The sequence below is a fragment of the Leptopilina heterotoma genome, unplaced genomic scaffold, assembly GCF_015476425.1.
Source record: "Leptopilina heterotoma isolate Lh14 unplaced genomic scaffold, ASM1547642v1 Lhet_66, whole genome shotgun sequence".
Taxonomy (NCBI): domain Eukaryota; kingdom Metazoa; phylum Arthropoda; class Insecta; order Hymenoptera; family Figitidae; genus Leptopilina; species Leptopilina heterotoma.
Window position 1 is genome coordinate 702,701 of NW_025111153.1, and position 17,892 is coordinate 720,592.

The window sequence follows — 17,892 nt, forward strand, 5'->3', positions numbered from 1 at the left end:
TAAATAAAATTAAAAACTTGCTTTTTCTCAAACGAATTTTTATTTAAAATTTCATCTACAACTCGCTGCCAAATCTACAATTTTGCATATTTTTAATAAAATTGGGAATGGACCCACTTTATATTGTCCTTTTTCAGAATATATGTTGTAAAAATTTATATGTTTGTTTATAAACAAACTAAAAAATATTTATTAGCCAACGGTAAAATTTCAACACCATAATCTTTAAACTCTTCGTGCATCGAGGGAATTTTGAGCAAATAAAAACTTCCAGTGAAGAAGTCAAACCTACGCTCAGCTGAAAGGTGATATCCTTGGATATCACAAAGCACAAGCTTACGTCAGCACCGCACCGGAAACGAAGTTAGTCTATTTTATCATTTCGTTATAACTAGCCAAAGAATAGTTATAAACAAAAAAAATAATTAAAGTCAATGCATTTTCTCATCAAAATTATGGGAAAAGAATGTTAAAAAGGGTTTGAAATGAGATATGGTTGATGGGAAAACATCAATAAAAATTGCGGCAACGTTCCCACTTCGAATAACCGTGAATGGCAACGTTGTGACCTATAAAAAGAAGCTTGCGGCATCAGCCTGAACAGTTTCCCGCTAGGTTGCAGCTTTGCCATTTTAAAAAACCACGAAGCGCAATGTTGCGACCTAAAAGAAGAAGCTTGCAGAATCGGCCTGAACAGTTTCCGCTAGGTTGCAACATTCCTATTTTGAAAAACCACGAAGCGCAATGTTGCGATCTATAAAAAGGGGCTTGCCGCATCGGCCTGAATAGTTTCCGCTAGATTGCAACATTCCCATTTTTAAATAATTAAAACAAATTAAGGATGGCATTAAAAAAGAAAATTTATAATTGAATGTTCGGGGATATCCCAGAATATCCTGCATGGGCTATATGTATGTGAATTTATATATTACGATACATTAATTTTTGAAATATTATGATTGTATGCATGTGCACCATATATGATTATTATAAAATTTCAAAAAGAAATTCTTCAAAAATTTTATTCTTCGCGACTCACCTGGATGTCATAAAACAAAAAAATTATAATTGGATATCCTCGAATATCTTGAATGGGTTATGAGTATATATTGTATATATATATGTGTATATATGTAATTATTGTAAAATTAAAAAAAGGGGGGAATATTTTTATCCGACCCAAATTAATTATTTTCGTTGTTTTAAAACTTTGAAATTAAAATTTTTTAATTCAAGTCTATAAATAAAAATCACGCGCAAAGTTTAAATTCACGGACTAAAAATTTGAGCTAAGTTCGAAATATAAAATTCAGTGCATAAGTGCATGTCTGATTTGTAATTTCGTTACTAAATTGTAAATTGTTTGTGCGTGTGTGCCTGCCTGGGTCACCCAAATTTGATGGCCTAAAGGCATAAACAATAAAAGAGAATATTCGCCCGCAAACAATTAAGTTCCGACGGTAGGAGATAAGGAAGTCGTTTTTAAAGTGTGAAGATCGAGTTCCTTTAATTTTTCTATTTTTCTTTCTCTTTAAGTCTTTATCAATTGTAATTTCTAAAAATTCAGCAATAAATTTACTAAATTTTAAGATGAATTTATCATTCGGTGATTCATCAAGTTGATTCGGATAGATTGTTAAATTCATTTACCTTTAATTATATATACCACCGAATGATAAATTCATCTTAAAATTTAAAAATTCGCCATTGAATCTAAATTGGCTTAATTATCACTTTATAAAATTTCTACCTTACCATGAAATAAAGTAGAAGTATAAAAGTATCAAAGAGTTGGGAAGATCTCGGAGGTGCATGTAGCTCAGTTGGTCAGAGCAGTCTACCGGCAATAGAAAGGTCGTGGGTTCGTATCTCACCATGCCCCCGATTTTTTCCTAATTCTTTGATATTTTAGAGATTATTAATTAATTTCGAAAAATATTTTTCAAGAAGGCAGGTTTCTGTATTTAGGATAGCTGTGCTGTCGATACATGAAATTAAGTGCTGAGTGAGAAGTTGATTCGGATAGATTGTTAAATTCATTTACCTTTAAATAAATTTATTGTATAAAGTGAATATTAATCTTTTCCTTTCGACTAATTTTTCCTATTTCACTTCTCTTCTATCAATTAATAAAATTAAAATTGAAAAGGATGCTGCTTGGCAAACTCTTGTAATAGAGAAAAACGAACCTACAAATAAAAACAGGGCCATCTGGCCCTGGCAGCTTCATTCCACTGACGAACCTCCGCAGGCGCGCGGTAGAAATTTTATTCTTTTGATTCGGACAGCAATTAAAGGCACAATTTAAAATTTGTCAATAATTTTTGAAAATTTAAAGTTTCTAATTTTCCTGGTTCGTAACAGCCTGTTTTTTCATTTCACAGCTTAGAATAATGAAAATAATTGATGTTTTTAACTACAATGAAAAATATTAATAAATACAGTAAACTCGATAAGACAAACTCGAAGGAAGACCGAAAATTTTTTAAGTTATCGAAAAGTCTGTGTTATCAAATGTTAATAATGCGTAAAGGGAATGAACGGGACCCAAGAATTACTTTTAGTTACCGAGAAAATTGAGTTATCGCGCTTTGTCTTATCGAGAGTTGACTGTATAAAAGAAATATTAATTTGAAAAAATTTAATAGATGTAAACACTTTTCTTTTTAAAATTAAATATGTAAGGGAAGTGTTCCGGTTGTGGGCACCCTTTTGTTTTTGCCTCATAACATTTGTCCATGTGCATATTATACAAATATATGTGTACGAATTTAAAGCTAGAGGTCTAAGGTGACTGTCAGTGAAGGAATTAAATTGATTCCTTTAAATAAAAAAGTTTTATTAGAAATTTAGTGAAATGGGAATTTTTTGACAAAAAAAATTTTGTACCCGGTTGTGGGCACCCTTGAAAAATCCGCTAAAAATGGAAAAATATTAAAGGAAACCAACACAAATAAAGAAGAAATGAAAGTTTCTTTATTTTAAGAGAATTTGCTGGGATAAAGAACAAAAATGATGACACGTTTTCACACTATGCTCATAGCTAACAAAAGCATAATGCTTGCATGTGAAGTAGCTAGTACTCATAACATAACGCACTTCTAATGCACTGAACGACTATATTCATCGCATTTAATGGAGTTTGCGGCTGTCACTTTCCTTGGCAGAAAGTTTAGACAGATGAGACAGTAGTCCTCATCATTGTCAGATGGTAGAACCTCCTTAACATAAAGGTGCCCACAACCGGGAATGACAGTCATTTTTTAAAAAGACCAACATATTTTGTGATGCAGGATTTTGGTTAAACACGAAGGTAAATCACAAAATATAATAACAACACTGCAAAAAAAAAATTAAACCTTTTTTTTCTGAACGAATCTACACCCATATGTTGCTCTTCGAAAACAATACAAAATTACTTTTTTATTTATTTAATGCAAATTTTCTTTATTATGCTCACAGCTATTACACAAATGCATATATTTGTTTCGTTATCAATACGAAAAGTCCGTATTGTCAACGAACACGACTTGCAATACTTAGATCAGTAAAGTCTGCTTGCCGTCGAAGTTTACGTAGGGGTGCCCACAACCGGAGGGTGCCCACAACCGGCGCACTTCCCCTAATTAATATTTATTATTTTAATGATATTTTTAACGCTAATATAATAATTTATTTATTCTTATACTAAGTGATATAAAAAATATTATTTTCCAAAAAAGCACATTAATGTTCTGTTTTCATCGATGTCAGTGTTTTTGTTTACATTTAGTAGACTAAAAAGTCAAATTCCGAAGAACTATGTGTTCAACATGAGAAATATTTTTTTTTTTGCTAGTTTTTAAGCATTTTTGACAAAGTATAAACTGTATTAAATTATGTTTACGTGGTAGTTAATAATAGTAATTTATTAATATTTTTCATAGTAATTAAAAACATCAATTATTCTCATTATTCTAAGCTGTAAAATGAAAAAACAGGCAGTCCTAGCTGGCTAGGACTTTTTTCTATAAGTTTTGATAATTTAATAATTTTCAGAAAACTTTTTTATAGGGGAGTGTAAGCTATGGTGGCGGACATTTTGTCTGTTGTGTCTGTTAAGCATATTTCTGTCAGAAGCAGTTGTTAAAATTTAAATGCAGTCATATTTTAAAACTCTTGGCGCAAAACACTGATTTTTTTATTTTTGAAAGTTGTAAGGTATGGTGGCGGAATTGGTGTATTCAACTAAAACATTATGTAGATGTTAAAATAATTTATTAAAACTACTAGAAATGATAAAAAATAACAAAAAGAGAAAAAACTGATGATTTTACATTATAGAAAAAAAAGTTTCACTTCAGTTATGTTTACAATTTGGACATGTGAAGTAGCTGGTGACTGTTTTAACGCAACTACAATAAGAGAAGACCGCAAGTGTCTCATATTCGAGAATTGTTGCGTTGGAACACAAGAGGCATTAGTACACAAAAAATGTAAAGACAATTGAAACTCGTGCAAAAAAATGATCCGCCAGTGTACGTTACAAAAATTACGCCATCATACCTTACAAGCTATTGATGAAAATATGATGGTGTTACTTTTATTCAGCGCGAATTGTGAAAAATGTAAAATACAAAAAACTGTTGTCCAAGGTCTAAACAATACATTTCATACATTTACCTGACTCAATTTTCAAAAAATCTTCATTCTGGCAGTGTTAACACACATATCCAATTAAACTTTTTATTCTTTTTCACTACTTTTTTATTCAAAATCACTTAGAGTACAAAGCACGCGTTTTCTCCTTAATACTACTGCATATAAAATATCATCACAATAAAAGACATCGACCATAGTGATAAGGCGTTTTAGATGTGACGTTACATGCCAGATTTGACAAGTCCGCCACCATACCTTACACGCCACGATACCTTACATTCCCCTACTATTTTGAACAACTTCTTCCCTGGAAGTTTTTATTTGTTAAAAATTCCCTTGATGAACGAAGAGTTTAAAGATTATGGTGTTGAAATTTTACCGTTGGCTAATAAATATTTTTTAGTTTGTTTATAAACAAACATAAATGTTTACAACATATATTCTGATAAAGGATAATATAAAGTGTGTCTATTCCAAATTTTATTAAAAATATGGAAAATTGTAGATTTGGCAGCGATTTGAAGATGAAATTTTAATTAAAAATTCGTTTGAGAAAAAGCAAGTTTTTAATTTTATTTAAAAAAATATTAATCCTACATCTTTTTCTCAAAGGAAAAAAAGATGCAGTTTTTTAGTCTTTATAAAAATGTAATTTGAAAATTCAAAACTTTAGAAGTTGGATATTTTATTGCCAAAGGACTACCCCCTACTCTTCTCTCGGAGCTATGTCTGGTTCTTACATCAAGGCGTTCAATTGTCACTTTGTTCCATGACAATTATGTTAACTATTGACATTTCTGTTTCATGTTAATTCTGTATCATGTTAATTACACAGGCACACAAAAAAATAAAAAAGTCAAAACCCAGAAGTCACCCCCCCCCCTATCCCCATGTTTTTGGGGTCGCTGAAACCGAATAAGACCATGAAAATTTTTTTTCATCGGCCATTTTCCCGCTACCACCCCCTTACACCTGCTCCCGGGGGTTGGAATTTCAGTTTTAAAAAAAGTGGAGTAGGGTGTCTATTCCTATGTTTTTTGGGTCGCTAAAACCATAAAAGACTACCAAAAACAAATTCTTCCCTCCCTTAATCCCCTACAACCCCCTTAACACCCGAAAGGTGGGGGGTCGAAATTCGAATTTTCACGAAAAGTCGATTACGGTGTCTAAACCTACGTTTTTTGGGTCGCCGAAACCAAAAAAGACTACCAAAATCAAATCCTTTCCACTCTCAACATCCTACAATCCCCTGCAATAATTTTTGATAATTAATATTTAATTTTCAATCTCCCAAAAATCGGTTCGTTTTATTTGAAAAAAATTATTACAGGGGGTTGTAGGGGATCGGGGTGGAAAGGATTTGATTTAGGGAATCTTTTTTGGTTTCAGCGACCCAAAAAACGTAGGTTTAGACATCGTAATCGACTTTTCGTGAAAATTCGAATTTCGACCACCCACCTTTCGGGTGTTAAGGGGGTTGTAGGGGGTTAATGGAGGGAAGAATTTGTTTTTGGTAGTCTTTTTTGGTTTTAGCGACCCAAAAAACATAGGAATAGACACCCTACTCCACTTTTTTTAAAACTGAAATTCCAACCCCCGGGAGCAGGTGTAAGGGAGTGGTAGCGGGAAAATGGCCGATGAAAAAAAATTTTCATGGTCATATTCGGTTTCAGCGACCCCAAAAACATGGGGAAAGGGGGGCGTAACCTCTGGGTTTTGACTTTTTTATTTTTTTGTGTGCCTGTGTTATGTTAAATGTCAATTCTGTTGCATGAGAATATTTTGTTGCATGTCAATTATGTTAAATATTTTTCCGTTAAATGACTTTTTGGTTGTCTGGCAGTTAGGGATTACTCATGCTTTCCATTTTAAATCTTCTCCAATTTGACTTTTTTTCGTATTTTTCTTTCTACTAATCCACCCAAGAAGGATGGCCTGGAGTGAGTTGCACCAGAGATGAATTTGGGTTCTGCGCATACTAGCGACATACATATCAGCTAATATAGCAGACAAGTAGTATGCGCACAGCCCAAATTCATCTCTGGTGCAATTCATTTCACATCAACCCTGTTCCCATTTCTTGCACCTATCCAACTCATCTTGTAACTTGTATATAGTCTTCTTGAAACTAACTTAAGGTGGACTTGACTCGTATTATCTTCTGCAAGTGCGGAATTGACAGCTTTTTATTTCCGGCTTTTGACGATGTAATGTATTTTCAAACTTAAACAGATATAACAGTGAATGGTATAATTTACCACTTCATGGACAAAAATTAATTTTGCCAATAATACTCCGAGGTCAAATACCTTCAACTTTAACTGTTGGAAAATTTTGTAACATGGATATGATTGCATTCGCAGCGGTAAGAATTATAAATAATTTTTTCTAAACAACTTTTTTATTTAAAAGTTTTTGATTGTCAATTTAAAAAATTTAAGTAGCGCTCCACCGACTAAAGGATGAACTAATATGTATGTGACACGTTCATGTTAAACACATGGCTTGGAGATGAATGTGAAGTCATGTTTCCATCATGTAGGGGCATTTTGATTTTGAAAATACCGTTTTTGAAAAATTGCGAGTATATATAAGGCCTTAGATCGAAGAAACTGATTGCCGCTCGACTTCACGCTGCCAAGCCAGTCAAAGGTACAAAAATGTCGAAAAAATCGAAATTGGAATTTTTAATTTTTGAAAAATTTTATTTTGTAGAAAATGAGATTCCGCATCTTTTTTTCCTTTGACGTTTTTTTGTAAAATAAATACTGTAGAAAATAAAAAAATAAAACTAAAAATTTTTAATTCACAAATTTTATTGATTTTTTAAACATAAATAATCGTATCTTCGTCAATTGATAATGAATTAATTTGAAATTAAATATACATTTATAGTTTGGTATACTAAAGGCTACGAAATAGCCAAAAAATAATTCCAAATGTTTCAAATAACGTGACAAAAATATATAAGCTACAAGATCGCACTATAGAGAAAATTAAAATAACGGCTCAAAAATGGAGTCTGAAGTTCACATTTTTTTGCAAAATTTTACCCGAAAGTACGAAATTGTTAAAAGTGTTTAGATTAGCTTGAAACTTGTTACTTGAGAGTATTAAGAGTCGCCAATATGGCGTAAATTTTGTTTAAAAACTCATTAGTTTCGCTTAAAACCTGTTACTCGGGGGTTTTTGGGTTCGCTGATTACGTATCTAATGTCTGATTTTATAACTTTCTAAAGAGCAATATTTTCTGTTGTTAAATTCAAACACATTTGTTTTGTGAACTGCGCAATGACTATTTTTAAAAACAGTGTTTTGCAAACAAATATAATTAAAGGTTAAAATAGTATATTAAGCAAGAAAGCAAATTTGAAAATACCTCTGCCATATTGGATCCGTTATCTTGAATTTCGTAAATTGGACATTAGATTCGTACCCAGGAAACAAAAATCTATTCGCTTGTTTTGAATCGGCCGAAAGATCTCGTGAATCCGCATTCTTAAAAGGCGAAGGCAGATTAATTCTGATTATTTGCACTACTTATTGAATAGGACGTCAATAATTTGAATCGGGATAACAAACTTTTTATTATCCGATTCACAATGTGACATGAATCGGAGGTGGCGTCGAATGAGAATAGTATATGATAAAAATGTTTACAGATAAATAAATTAATATTATACTATTTTTCAAAATAAATGTTTTATTAAATATTTACAAGAAGAAAAATGAAAAGTATTATGAACTCGAAAACTTTTTCGCACTATAATATACAAACACTTCAAGTGATAAAAATGTTCATCAAACGTCGTAGATTTCAATTTCAATAATAAAAATTGTCCAATACCTTGAAATATTTTACTAAGCTGACTTAATATTTACGAATCTAAGCACTCGATAACATAATTGTCCACTATTGCACATTATTTATTATATTATATTAACCGTATTTCAAAAAACGCCACAAACCGAAGCCACATGGAACGCATTTGATATAATATACAGAGAGACGCACAACGTTAGGTTAGGTATAGATTTCAAAAGTTCTTCTTTCACTTCCAATTCGCGTTTTTTCATTTCAAAATAAATTAAAAGGCACTACGTTATTAAAAGAACATAACCTTTATAGTACCTATTCAATAATATTTAAGACGATTCAGTCTGTATCGAAACTTTCTTATTAAACTTTACATTTTCATACTGCCTTTTCTAAAATAATTTTACTCATTTGCTTTATTATGCTGTTAACTGGAAGATGCTTATTGAAAAAATTTAAGGTTAGCTTCTCTAACGTAGACTATTCAGGTGTATAAAATTGACGAATTAGTCAATGGGAAAATACAGATTCAAAAATGTCTGAAAAATATTCCGATTCAAATTTCCCGAAACCGATTAAAAGTAAATCGCTTAAATCCGCATTCTTAAAATGTCTCATTCACTAGAAGGCCTGATTAATAGATTTGTTTTCCTGGGTAATCAGCGACCCCAAAAACCCCCGAGTAACAAGTTTCAAGCGAATTTAATGAGTTTTTAAAATTTTCTCTGTAGTCCGATCTTGTAGCTTATATATTTTTGTCACATTATTTGTAACATTTGGAATTATTTTTCTGATATTTTGTAGTATAAAAAATTGAAAATTAAGCAAAAATTTGAAAAAATCGGACTTTTTTATAGAAAACATTAATAACTTTTTTGTTTATAAATTTTTGATTTTTTTATAACGCTATTCGATACTTTGTTATAAAATAACATTACGTAAACTGAATAATGTTTGCTTTTCATGTAAGCGTTATTGTATTAACTATTTTTATAAGTTTGCATTAAAAGCTGTATTAAAGGCGATTATTAACATTCATACGCTTAATAAATTTATAAAGAAGAATGTAGTTGCGCATTGAATGCGCACCGTATGATGCATCTTACGCCATAGACTTAAAACATTTTCATAGAAGGCACACCACTTTTCAAAAAGTTGTCCAAACCGGAAAAAAATGTGTTTAATATATTTTTGGTACACTTTGGGATAGATAATAAAGTACTGAATACGAAAATTTAATAGCTTATAGTATACTCTTTTAAACAATTCCCATATTTGACATTTTTTATACGAGAATAGTGGCCTTACTCCTTAATAAATTCTAGAGCTTTGTGTATTTCAGAATTCCTGTTTTGATTGGTCGAATCAAACGTTGATTACTAAGTTTATTTTAAAATTCTTCATTCTGCCTTTAGCAAATATTTCTAAATAAGTGTGACGGGTTAAATAAGTAACACTTTTGTTTTAATTTATAATTGAATATCCTTAGATATTCAGTCTTTATTCAAATGAGTTGTTTAACTTTAAATAGTTTCCGTAGAATTACATTAAGGTTCCTACTCGTAAGTGGGCTAGGAAACAACTGTCTTGTACCCCTTGGCCATTCCTTGGGGGAACCGATGGTCCAAGGAATGTGTCCTTGGAAAATGGGGGAGGAAAAAGAGAAAGCTGTGAACTTAGGAAAACAGCTTGGAAAATGTTCGTTACACCCCCCCATTTAGAATGAACTTAGTCTCTAAGTTCTGATTTTAATCCTTTTTGGTACAATTACGATATCCTTGTTGACAGTTGCATTGCTTGACGAGGCGTTACAATAATCATTTGGCGCTGTTGCTACGGGACTATAATGTACAGTAGGCGATGTGTTGACGGTGGTAGAAACGCAACAAAGTTTAATGCACAAATTTCGAGGAATTGACTTTTTTATACAATCAAATAGTCCTATTTTATACAGGCTGTATATACTAATTATACATAATGATAAATAACCTAGGTAGGTGAGTATATCTGTACTAGTTTCGATCCATGTACGTGTTCTTCTATTGGATTTAATTGCTTTTAAAGAGTTTTCCATAATACTAAGGCTTTGACGTAAATCTTTAAAATTTTCATGTCGTAGTGATTCCTGAACTAGTGGTAATTGGTTACTTAATAAGTTAATATCTTCGATATTTAATTTATATGTTACATTCTTTTTAAACAAAATATCGGTGTTCCGAACTTTTGATTTTCTTAGTTTTAAGAGAGATTTAGGAGTCTGTATAATACAATCTTCGTCGCTAAATAGTAAACTGGCAGAATCTAGTTTAATGGTTTGTGTACTAGTACCACACCATACATTCATTTCAAAAGGTATTTCAGGAATCAATATATATTGGTTTGGATCTTTTAGTGGGATAAAAACTAACTCTAAAATTCTAAATGCCGAAAATTGGCATACATCGTTATTCAAATGTTTACTTTGCCGTCTAATGATGCTTGTTTCGCATGAGTGATTTTCACTTATAAAATAACTAGGTTGTTTTCTTTTACAGATTCGAATTTCGTCGATTTCTTTACAGGAGTTTATTGTGTTTATATCAGAAGGTACATAAATGTTCTTTTCGAAATTAGTTAGGACTACCTCGTGAGAAGGGATAGGAGCGATGAAACTTTTTCCGTGTGGAATAGGAATAGGAATAAGATGGTATGTTTGCAAATCTTCGTGTTCTAATACAGGGGTTTTTAAAATGTAGACTAGTCTTTTATTAATGATTCCAATTGTCGTTTCTGAGATATCAACAATATGTTGATAATTATCGATAGTTAATTTAATAGGGTATTTTTGGTTATTGGTTTCTTCTATTTGTCGAAGTTCTTGTGTCAATATTTCTGGAGTGAGGATTTGAGGATGAATGATGCCGTGTTTTCCGTCATTTATTGCGTCAATAACTAAGTTAAGGTCTTCGCTGTATTCGGCTACGGCAATTTCGATAGTAGAGATAAGATTACTGATTAATAAGTTTTTTTGATTCTGATTTGTTGAATTTATTATTTCATTAATTTGTTGAGTACGACTGTGAGATTGTTCGCTAAGTATTTTTAAATCGTGTGAAGCACTATTTAGTAATGTTTTTATTATTCGAGTTTGATTTCCTATTGATTCAGCCATTATGTTACTATCTTTATAAATAGCATCAAATTCATTGTTAATAATTTGTAGGTCATGATCATCTAGTGACCCAAATAGAGTTTTTGAAATTGACCCTACAAAGTTAAATAGACCTCTACGATGCCGTGATTGTCCTAGTATTTGGTTTAAGAGAAATTTCGAGTTTTCTAGTCTATTTATTCTATTTCTGAGGAGATTTAATTCGTACTTTTCCGAACAGTTGTTGCATAAATTTGAAGCTTGTGAGTAAATTTCCGAAATTTGCGAGAGCCGTGTATGAAAGTTCGTGGTATCAATTCCTAAAATCAGCTTCCAAGTTTCGTGGAACAATTTAGTGACACCAAGGTTTTCAGCGAAGATGGTAGTGTCCTCTAGTTTTTTCAGATGGACTTCACCTTTAGTACCAAGTATTAACATTGCCCATAATATGATCCTCATGTTTGCCTGTAATTAATTATAGTAAGGTTTTAATCTGTTAGAATGAATTAATTGCCTTTCATTATTGATTAATACTTCATAGTTATTGTTATTCTTAACGCTAACGATAGTGGCTGGTCCTTTCCAATCTGCGCTTAATTTATCTCTTTTGACATTCTCTATTAACACCAGATCACCAATATCAAATATTCTTTGTGGTAAAACGATTTTTGCGTCTTGGACTCTTTTGTACTTTTCCTTTGATTGTTTAATTTTTTCTTGGGCTCTAAGTATGTTTTTTTCATGTCTATCTTTCCACAACTTAACTAATTCAGAATACTTTAGACATGGAGTAGTTGCAAGGATAGAGGGTAAATTTGCGTTTCTGCCAAATGTTAGTTGAAATGGTGAGAATCCAGTACCTTCGTGGTTCATAGTATTATATGCCATGCAGATAAGTTTTAAAGTGAGGTCCCACTCGGTGTGATTGTCGCTCATTGCGGTTCGAATTAAATCTTTGACAGTAGCGTGTGCTCGTTCCAAGCTCCCATTACTTTGAGGATGGAAAGTTGTCGTTTTAACGTGTTTAATGCGGAATAAGTTTTCAAAGTTCTGTATTAATTCTGATACAAAGTTTTGACCTTGGTCTGTTAAAATATGTTTCGGGGATCCAAAGGTATAAATATAGTGATCGAAAAGACCTTCTATAATAGATTCGGAAGTAGCGTTTTTCAGAGGGATCAAAATTAAATATTTTGTCAACATGTCTTGAATAGACAAAATATACTCGTTGTGTTGTGCAGTTACAGGCAGTGGCCCAAAGATGTCCATTGCAATTTTGTCATTAAGGTCCACAGGTGTATCCGGAATGATGGCCTCTGATTTACGTTTAATACGCTGTAGTTTTTGTGTCTGGCATGTGTGACATTTTTTTATGTAGTCGATAATTTCCGTTTCCATGTTGGGCCAAATACCCAGTTCTCGTGCGCGCATAATCGATTTATTTTCCCCAAAGTGTTGAGACATTACCGATCCGTGGCATTCCTTTATAATTTGTTCGCGCTCAGCATTGGTCAGTTCAGTAGTTGTGTTAAAGCAAGTATGGATTTTGAGATTTGGATACTTATGACATAAAAATGAGATTAGTGTTTTTAATTTAATTTTTTCGGTTGCAGTTATGGTTGGGTCATCAAAGTGAAAACGAGCGATGGTCAATTTTCTTTCTATTGTCCTTGTTACCGTTTGATTAAGAATTTGTAGCCAATCTTTATCGTTATACTCCGGTAATTTAGTAACGCTAGGGTTCAAATCGATGCGTTCTTTGGATATTCTTGTCCAGAGTTTCCCTTGTGCATTTGGTTTTTCTATTTCGCGTGTCTGAGTACGTTTATGAAACCACTTATAATATTCCCTAAATGTTTCTTCCATTTCCGGTTGTGCATTTTCTTGCTGCTCGATTATTGGAGTTGGGTTTTCTTCGATTTCGGTGTTCGTTATCAAGGGTTCGAAAGGCATTTCATTTTCCGAAGTTTGTGGTATTGTTTCCCTTGGTATTGGTGTGTGCAAATCGCGGTCTATATCCTCACTCAAAACTTCAATTTCTGGTAATTCTTTTTCCAAGTCAAATTCAGGACTGTCAGGCGTTTCCTGCGGTACTTTGTCGTTGATAGCAAAAATTCGTGATAGGGCATCAGCTGCTGTGTTTTCTGAACCTTTCTTGTAGTCTATTTCGTATTCGTATTCTTCCATTCTTAGTCGCCAGTGCATGAGTCTAGAAGATGGATCTTTGACGTTGAATAGCCATTTGAGAGCCTGATGATCAGTTAAGATTGTAAATTTTCGACCGAGCAAATATTGTCGCAGCCTTTTAACAGCCCATACTATAGCCAACAGTTCTTTTTCTGTTGTAGTATAATTAAGCTCGTTTTTGTTAAGGGTTCTGGATATGTAACAACATGGGTGACCTTCTTGAGACAATATTGCACCTATGCCGACATTTGAAGCATCTGTTGTCAGTACGAATCCTTTGTCAAAATCAGGATAGCGTAAAACCGGGGCTTGGCACAAAGCTGTTTTTAATTTATCGAACGACTCTTGACATGTATTTGTCCAGTTAAAATCATTAGAGACTTTTGTTAATTCGGTCAGAGGTTTAGCTATTGTAGAATAATTTTTAATAAATTTCCTATAATATCCTGAGAGACCTAGAAATGATTTAACTTCCTTTGCATTAGTTGGTTGCTTGAAATTAGTAACTGCTTCTAATTTACCGTGATTCGGTTTAACACCGTCTTTTGTTATACAATGTCCGAGATATTCTAATTCTGGTCGAAGGTATTCACATTTGTCAGGTTGTAGTTTTAGTCCTGTTTCTCGTAATCGTTCAAAAAGGGTTGTCATATTGTGGTTGTGTTCTTCTAACGTTGAACCAAATACAACAATGTCATCTAAATACACGAAGCAAATTTTTCCTATCAATCCTTTGAGTGCACGGTCCATCAAACGTTGAAATGTTGCGGGGGAATTCCGTAGTCCGAATGGCATTCTTTCAAATTCAAAGTGCCCTTCTGAGGTTGAAAATGCCGTGAATTTTTTTGAAGATTCCTCAATTGGTATCTGATGGAATCCAGCTTTTAAATCGAATATAGAAAAGAATTTGGCTTTTCCAAGATGGTCCAGAATATCGTCAATTACCGGAAGCGGATATGAGTCTTGATCAGTAATGTCGTTAATTTTACGAAAGTCAGTAACTACTCTCCATTTTTGAACTCCGGATGCATCAATTTTCTTAGGCACTAGCCATAGAGGTGAATTGTAAGGCGAGTTTGAGTGTCTTATAATCTTTTTGATTAGCATTTCAGCTACTTGATCGTTCATTTCTTTTCTATGGAATTCCGGTGGTCGGTATGATTTCGTATTGATAATTTTGTCTTCTTTTAGGACGATTCGATGAGACGTTAACTGGCAGCTGGGTAATGGGTCTCCAGGAAGTGAAAAAATGTCATGATATGATTGAATAATTTTATTTATTATTTCGCGGTTTTCTTCTTCAATATGGCTTAGTCGAGTGTTCTGTGTTAACAATCTAAGACGTGCCAGAAGCTCTTCTTCTGTTACCCGATGAACAACATATTCGATAGGTTCGCTTTTCAAAATTTTGTAGTTTAACTCTGTTGTTGAAATCAATTTTGTTTTTTGGGATTCATTGATAAGAGGTACGGTTATCTTGTAGTCACAAACGCGAAAAATTGAGTCAGGGACATGTGGATTGTCCATAAAGCCTACACAACCATTTTGTTTCGAAACAGGGATCTCGACCAATTTTATTTGATTAGGAGGTATTAATATTCCGTCGTCTATGAGATAGTGTGGTTTGTTATCGAGTTTTAGTTCGTTGTTTGATAGCAGGTAGCTGTAATTTTGAAGAAAACAGAGTCCCATAATTCCATCTTCGGGTAGAGGGAATTTATCAGGTACGACATTAAATGTGTGAGTTTTACCAAGGTATTCTATCTCGAATTTAAATTTTGATTTATGAGTTTCATTGCCCATTTTGAATTCTTTTTCCTGGTTAATTTGGTTGAAATGGGAAGGGACGAAAGATTTTTTTAATAGGTTTATTGAGGATCCTGAATCGACGAGTAATCGAATATCTCGTTGGAATTGTCGTGGTCGTAATAGCACTGACTGAAGTCGTCCAGATACACAGGATATTCTGTCGGACAATTCGCTTGAATTTCGTCTGCGTTTTCCTGATTTTCGCAATGACTTGGTTGTGGCTGTTCTTCCTGTGTCAGATTCACTCTCGCTGGGGGTTTCTTTACTTTCTGAGCTAACTGAAAATTTTGTGATTTATTATTTTTCGCATAGCATTGTGTTTCTAAATGACCTAATTTTTTGCAAAAGTCGCATTGTAATTGTGTTCTTTGCGCGAGGGACATATTGTGATTAGGCGGATTCGAATTTGGGACTCGTATACCTGGACGTGGTGGCACAAAATTTTGTTGGGGATTTCGTGCAGTTATTGCTGTTTTAAATCTCATTTTTTCTCGAGTCCATACCTCGGCTTCAAGGGCTTCTTCTTGGGCTTTGTTGATAGATTTTGGTCTTGAGGGTCTAACTTGAATACCAAGGTCATCACGGAGGTTCATAATATAGCGTTTTATTGCCGTTTTTTCCTCTATTTGCAGAGCCACCTTTCGCGCGATTTCAGAGCTGTGTTCGGATTGAATAGCGTAATATAACTCGTTAAGGCATTTTCCGAAACGTTGATTGAAAATTTGTACATTGTCGTTCCCTTGTCTACACGAATCTAATTTGGCACGACATAATTCGATTGATGTACCAGATCCTAAATTTGATCTGAGTGCTTGATAAAATTCTTCATAATTATTTATCGAAACGTGTCTAATTGATCTTTTGGCATCACCAATTACTTTTTCTGTTAATATGAAATCTAATAATAATTCTGGTTGCGAACATCGTAGCCGAGCGCGTTGAGCTGTTCTTATAAAATCTTCGGTACCGACATCGTCGCGCCCGTTAAGAATTTCTACCGTTCGAATGATTTCCTTAGCAGGTAAAAGATCATTGTCTTGTTGTGTACGCAGGTCCGGAATTTCGGTCGTAAAACTGTCGGGTCTTGGGGCTTGTACTGGGTTTTCAGTTCGTATGTTTTTTTGAAGAGAATGAATTTCATTTGTAAAAGGAGTTTTATTTTCTTTACCACTCGTGGAGCCATTTTCCTCCGATGTTTCGCCACTACTATCGTCGTCTTCTGTGAGCAGTTGCTGCTCATCGCGTGCAATTTGTTTTATTTCTTGTACCCTTTTTAAATTTTCTTTGTTTAATTGAGCAATACTTGTTTCGAGGGATGAATTTGAAATTTGTAGTAAGTGTAATTTTTCAAGAATTTGGGTTAGGATTTCATTTTGGGGAGAGGATTCAATCCCTGAGGCGTCTGTCGACATTGTTATTATTACAATAAGTTACTTGATAAGAGCAAAGTTTCAGTAGTTATAAAAATAAAAAGAATTTAAATAATTTTGTCAAAATTTAGCAGAATCGCTAAATATAAAAGGTATGTATATGTATATACTTTTCTTGTATAAAATAAACATAAACTTACTTTTTTTGTTTTTATCTTCGCAATAAGAAGTCTTACAATTGCTGAACAAATCCGTAGAAGTCTTCACAATGGTAATTTTCCTGATTGCTAGTCCTCCGTCTGGTAGAGATGACTTGATGTTTAGCAGGTTTTATAATCCCACGGTGCCAACTTGGTTGGGTGGCGTCTCACCTTCTCTAGGACTAAAACCCACGGAATCACTATCGAACTTACTCGATTCGGCCCGAGTTCGTGTTTTCCGGTGATTACCAGTGAAAATATCACCGTATAAACCGTCACTTTTCACAATAAAAAACTGGTTCACACTAGGATAGCCGATTTTTGATCGTAATCGTATCAAACTATCCTGGCAGGATCGCCAAAAATGTGACGGGTTAAATAAGTAACACTTTTGTTTTAATTTATAATTGAATATCCTTAGATATTCAGTCTTTATTCAAATGAGTTGTTTAACTTTAAATAGTTTCCGTAGAATTACATTAAGGTTCCTACTCGTAAGTGGGCTAGGAAACAACTGTCTTGTACCCCTGGGCCATTCCTTGGGGTAACCGATGGTCCAAGGAATGTGTCCTTGGAAAATGGGGGAGGAAAAAGAGAAAGCTGTGAACTTAGGAAAACAGCTTGGAAAATGTTCGTTACATAAGATAATAAATCAATTTTAATAAATAAATAAATATCTGAGCTCACAACACTGTGAACGTCTCACAAACACATTAGTAGAACCTCTGACTGATAAAG

General features: G+C 33.4%; 1 protein-coding gene across 1 annotated transcript in view; it reads left to right on the forward strand.

The window, feature by feature from the left end:
• The window catches only part of LOC122510093, a 31,212-nt gene extending 23,954 nt beyond the window's left edge, over nt 1-7,258 (forward strand). The window contains exons 7-8 of the mRNA XM_043624505.1: nt 6,874-7,006; nt 7,086-7,258. Of these exons, the coding sequence (XP_043480440.1) occupies nt 6,874-7,006; nt 7,086-7,100 (148 nt within the window). The 3' untranslated portion in view covers nt 7,101-7,258. The remainder of the gene's footprint in view (nt 1-6,873; nt 7,007-7,085) is intronic.
• The last annotated feature ends 10,634 nt before the right edge of the window (nt 7,259-17,892 follow it).